Genomic DNA, 5,345 nt, shown 5'->3' with positions numbered 1-5,345 from the left:
AACCTCTACGAATCGCCGGGCTGGTTTTATTTTTATGAGAAACTAGGGAGTTCGGATACCCGCGGACATCTTGAGCGGCCGGGTCACACTTAAGTCCCTCCTAAAGTATTGCCCTCCGGTGTGAAATAGCGGGATGGACTGTAAAAGTGTGAGGGAAAAGGACAAGTGATTGTTAGTTAAAGGAGTCCTTCGACGTCAGTGCCGTTGTGATTTAAATTCCCACTAATTAATGGAGCTATTTAAAGCTTACTCTTTGAACAGTGAGCATTATACGTCCTGAGGCCCCGCAGCTAGCCAAGGTCCAAGGTAACCGCTTTGCCCACCTCTTTAGAAGCAAGACGTACAGGACAACGGGGCAAAAGTTTCCCGTCCCGTGGAGGAATGGAAGAAGCAGAGTTTATTGGGATTTTACCCTTTTGCTCACCCCCGCCAGCCGCCGGCAGACTGCAGCCCCTCTCCCACCGGGCCCCGAGTTGCGCGGGACCTCCCGGCCGGCCGCCCCGGGACGGGGGCTCGGCGGGGAGCCCGGTCCGCACGGCCACCCTGTGCCTCAGGCTGTCGGCGTAGAGGGGAGACCTTCCCTCCCGGCCCCTTCCTCCGAGCCAGCCCCTTTGGCCCCGGCTACGACTTTTCACATCACCTCTCCGCCACTAACGATATTTAACGACGATAAAAGCTCTTACCTGCGACCTGGCTCTCAAATAATCTGATTGTACACAATATAAACACAGACACCAGCAAGGGTATAGTCATGAGATCGATCGGGTTTCCGAGCCGTACGCATGCCCTGGACCCCCGTATCCTCTCCCCTGGGAGCCTGGGGGCCCCTCTCCCCCCGACCCCCCGCCCTTTAGGAGTGCACCAGGACGGAGTGGAGGGAGCCCTTGCCCTCGGGGGTGTTGTTCGCGGCCTGTTCCAGCAGCGAAGCAGCGGCCGGGGAAGCGGCGGGGCAGATCTGCGAGGCGGCGACCGTCAGAGCGGGGATGGCCGAGGCGGCGGGCATCGCTGGCGCCGGCTTGATGGGCACTGGGACGGCGGGCATGGTCTGTGCCGGCGGGTGGCAGAGCGCCTTTACGGGCACCCCGAAGGGTCCGTAGTCGGGGGACACGGGTACGCCGGCCACGGAGTCCATCATCCCCACGTGCGGCCACATGGAGCTCACCACGCTGCTGAGCTGGCTGGGCACCGGGTAGCCCAGGTGGTGCATCACCGAGGCCAGCGGCAGCCCGCCGGCCTGCAGCACGCCCTTGTAATCTCTGCCGATGATGTTCTCGATGGCGAAGGGATGCTTGAAGCCCGAGGGCTGGCTGCTCCCGTAGGGCGAGAACTGCGGCAGCCTCCCCACGGCGGCGGCGGCCGCGGCGGCGGCCACAGCCGCCTCGGAGCCCGCCAGCCCGGGCACCTTGCCCGGTGGAGGCGGCGGCGGCGGCGGCGGGTGCGGGTGGAAGTAGTGCACCATGTGCGGGGCGGGCGCCGGGGGCTTGCCGGGGCCGCCGCCCCCCGCACCGCCGCCCGGCCCGCCGCCGCCCGGCAGGTGATGCTCGGGGCGCAGGACCTTGAAGCGCTTGCGGCGGCGGAGGAAGCTGCCGTTTTCAAACATGTCCCCGCAGTCCGGGTGCAGCGCCCAGAAGCTGCCTTTGCCCGGCTGGTCGGGGCGGCGCGGGATTTTGATGAAGCAGTCGTTGAAGGAGAGATTGTGGCGGAGGGAGTTCTGCCAGCGCTGCGTGTGCTCCCGGTAGTAGGGAAACCGCTCCATGATGAACTTGTAGATGTCGCTCAGGGGCAGCATCTTCTCGGCCGAGTGCTGGATGGCCATGGCCGTCAGGGAGATGTAGGAGTAGGGCGGCTTCTGGTCGCTGTACGAGCTCTTCCCCGGCCTGGGCATCGCCGCCCCTCCGCAGCCCACCCGCGGCCGCACGACCCTGCCGCGCCGGGCGCCGCTCTGCCCCGCGCACAGCGGGCTCGGGATGCCGGGGACCGCGCTGCTCTGCCCCGCCGCCGCCTTTACATCCTGGGCGCCACCCGCCTGGCCCACGCGTGACCGCGACCGTCCTGAGGCCCGCCGGTGGGCTCCGCGCACGGGTCCTTCAGGGACCGTCGTCCCGCGGGCTGCGCTTGCCTCGCCGCCCCGCCGCTTGCCGGAGAGGTGGCTGCCGCCCAGGCCGCGAGGCCCCGGAGGGTACGGGGCAGAGGTAGGTCCTGGCCCCCGCTGGTGTCCCCGCTTTCCTGCCGGAGGCTGCCGAGTCTCTCGGGCTTCCCCGCTGCCGCCTGGCACACTCTGTTGGAGTTGATGCTCCGCACGCACCGAGAGCTCGGAGCACGAAATTACCCCGGACCTCTGCAGAGACGGAGAGGAAGGAAATAAAAACGCCTCTCTCACCACTCAGTCCAATGCCCCCTTAAAAGTTTGCGGCTGGCGGCGGAGGGGAGCGCCGGGAGCCGGCGGGGGGAGGAGAGGAGGCGAGCGGGGCGGCGGCTGCCGTGGCAGTGACGGGGCTGGGCGCTCCGACGCGGTTTTGTAATGATGCCCGAGTCGGGAGACCCCCGCAGCTCCTGCTCTCTTGCTATCACATGACAGCGGCTCGGGGACTTGGCGTCTCGTGGAAAAGGAGCGAGAAGCGGCTCCCCGGCTCCCCTCTCACTCACACCTCCTCAGCAGGGCGAGGTGGAGCCAGGGGGGCTGAGGAAACGCCATGTGAGAGCGAGATTCGCTTTCAAAACACAGGGCAGGGAAACAGCAGCCCGAGCAAAGAAGGTCCCTCCGCCCCCTTCTGCCACACAGCCCTTTCGCAGCCCCCTTATCCACTTTCCTCCCCATTGGCCTCTCGTTCCCGCACAACCCGGCTCCGAGCAGCAAGCGCGAAGGGCCTTGCCGGGGTACCGCAGCACCAGGAGGTGGAAAACGGGCGAGGTCCTTCCTCGTCCCAGGAGCGAGTCAAGACACGCATCCCGGGCAAACGGGCGCCAAGCTAGCCGCGGGAACGCTGGGAAACAGGGGGCCTTGGGAGCGATTTCTTAACACCCTTTTCATTAAGTTTAAAAATCTACGCGTAGCCTAGCACAAAAACAAGAGAGGTGCTGAAAATCCTACGCTCTTGTCTCCAAATCGTTACGGTCAGCTCTTGGTACTGGACGCGATGCGGCTCGTAGAAAACAGTGAAAGAACCGGCCAAAGCATCCTCTATGTGCTTCGAGACGAGCTACTTAGCGTCAGTGTTGATTTAGACCGGCTCATTAGTAGGAATCAATGAACAGTGCAACAATTCATGTCTGTCCTCCAAACGTTCTGAGCTATAGCGGGCAGGCTGCAGATTTGAGCGAGAAACAGGGAAGTATGCTCTCTTTGCTGCCGCTAGAGTTGGAAGAAAACCCTGCCCAACGTAAGCAGCTACTAGAGCTCGATTAGTGAGATGCTATAGGAGGTGTCAGCACTAAACTGATTAGTCCGACTTTTATTGGCTAGATAAACAAATAGGTTGAAAGAGCCTTACTATAAAAAAAAAAAAAACCACCAGCTCTTTTCAGCCCACCCTTCCACGCTGGTGCCGTGGCTCTGCCGCCGTGGGTGCCTGCTCCCGCGCGGGTTCCGGCAGGTGCAGCAGCGCTGGGGCTGGGGTGCAAGCAGGACCCGACCTGCGATGCCGTCCGCGCTCCGCTCCCGTCGTCGGGGGTGTGTGTGTGTGTGTGTGATTTGAGCATCAAAGCTGGTTGTCTGTCTACGAGTCAGGCATTACAGGTAGAAGTGGCGAACAGGAGGGAGGGAAGGAAGAACCTTTTAAACGTCTATTTATAATCTCTGCTAAGAGGTGAAGAAAAAGACTGACTTAAATCCCTTCCTTAAGTAACGTGTATTTAATAGTATTATACCTGATCAAGGGCAGTCAAGTGAAGAGCGTAGTCAAAGGGCAAGAAACAGAAGAAGTAGCCAAAAATTTGGAAAGCCAAGTTTCGCGAGGAAGTGCGTGCTTTAAAAAAGTTTCAGATTATTGTCCAAAGCATTCACTTTGCCTCTGAGAAACTATAAGATACTTATGGTGGCAGCAACATTTACATCGTGCATCTTGGGGAGCTTTCACCCGTATTGCCAGCACGACGAGAGCCGACATCTGAGCATCTTTCCGGATGCATTTTCACGAAAAACGTTTTATTCGTGTTTTACTGATTAATCACGCCTTGACCGGTTAAAAGCTCTGCTCCTATCCTCAAATTTTAAGTTCTTGATCTGAAAGTCTATTGCCTGCCTCACCAGTTAGTATCTCGGCGTTTTCCCCCCGTACGGCACGGGTGCGGGTTTAGCCTGGCCCTTTTCGCAGGTTGACCCTCCGTTGCAGTCGGATTTTATTTTTCGCGGGAGAACCGATCCAGCCCAAGAGTCCGGTGAGACACGAAATGCGCTATTTGCATTTATTCTTTTCTGATCCGTTCCCAAAAGCGGCCGCTCTCAGGGGCAGCGGTAATTCGCTGTTTCCCCGGGAGAACGTGGGCGAAGCTGGTAGCGGAGCCCAGGCGAGTGCCGGACGGGAGCGGCGAAGCCGCTCGCTGGGCAACATCCTCCGGCAGGCACCGCTGCGAGGAAACCCGGGGCCGCAGTGCCACCAGCCCTGTCCCCTGCGATCCCGTCGGCCTCCAAGGTGAGACTTCTGATAGGCAGGGGAGTGTCGGAGCAAGCCTGCGTTTAACGCAGCCCTTCCCAAGCTATGGCAAAGTACTTACATGCACGGGCTAGCTGCTAGTACGCGCGTTTGTTTGGCAGCATCACCGCAGGGCTTGTGGTCTATCCAGGTGTTTGTGAAAGCCATCCCTGTTTCTTGAAGCCTCTGAGGCAATTCCTTAAAGAAAAACACCTCAGGTGATCGCCCTGATATCAACCAGTCCAGTTCAGGTTTCAGGGGGTAACGGTTTACAAACGATATGCTGCTGGCAGCCACCCTGGGTTACTCCAGGTATCGCTGTATCCCTCCCCACATGGCAACATAGTTTTTCAGGCTTTTCTCAACCAGAAAAGTCACTATAAAGTTTTGTTCCCCTCGGGAAATTACTTTTCCCCACAGAGCTCAATCGCCTTCAATTCACAGGCAAAACTCTCCCCCAGGAGGATGGCCGTGGCTTTTTCTGGAGCAGGGTGACTGTCACCTCTCTCGCGCTTTTTTCGCAGGATTGGCGCTGTATTAGACAAACCTGCCTTCTTGTTTTGCTGCGATCTGCCTGGTTTAGCCTTCAGAGAAGGCTTTGGTGACACGGGGTTAAATTGGCAAGGGCTGCATCACTAAGAGAGACAGAGCCGAGCTGTACGCGGTGGACGGCCAACTCTAAAGCACGGACTGATAGGGCCAAGCTCGCCTCCC

At 59.6% G+C, this 5,345-nt stretch overlaps 1 protein-coding gene across 2 annotated transcripts; it reads right to left on the bottom strand.

The window, feature by feature from the left end:
* Positions 1 to 850: 850 nt before the first annotated feature.
* On the bottom strand, positions 851 to 1,885 carry FOXB2 (forkhead box B2). 2 transcript variants are annotated; one of them, XM_054810273.1, is made up of 2 exons: positions 1,528 to 1,885; positions 851 to 1,416 (listed from the first exon to the last, which is right to left on the bottom strand). In XM_054810273.1, the coding sequence occupies exons 1-2, from the start codon at positions 1,883 to 1,885 to the stop codon at positions 851 to 853; spliced, it is 924 nt and encodes a 307-aa protein (XP_054666248.1). The 2 variants fall into 2 exon arrangements, with proteins under 2 accessions (XP_054666248.1, XP_054666247.1); XM_054810272.1 differs by having other exon boundaries at positions 851 to 1,885.
* Between the last annotated feature and the right edge of the window lie 3,460 nt (positions 1,886 to 5,345).

Source organism: Grus americana, chromosome Z (genome assembly GCF_028858705.1).
Source record: "Grus americana isolate bGruAme1 chromosome Z, bGruAme1.mat, whole genome shotgun sequence".
Lineage (NCBI taxonomy): Eukaryota > Metazoa > Chordata > Aves > Gruiformes > Gruidae > Grus > Grus americana.
The sequence above is the reverse complement of the archived record's forward strand: the minus strand, read 5'-3'. Positions and strand labels throughout refer to the sequence as shown.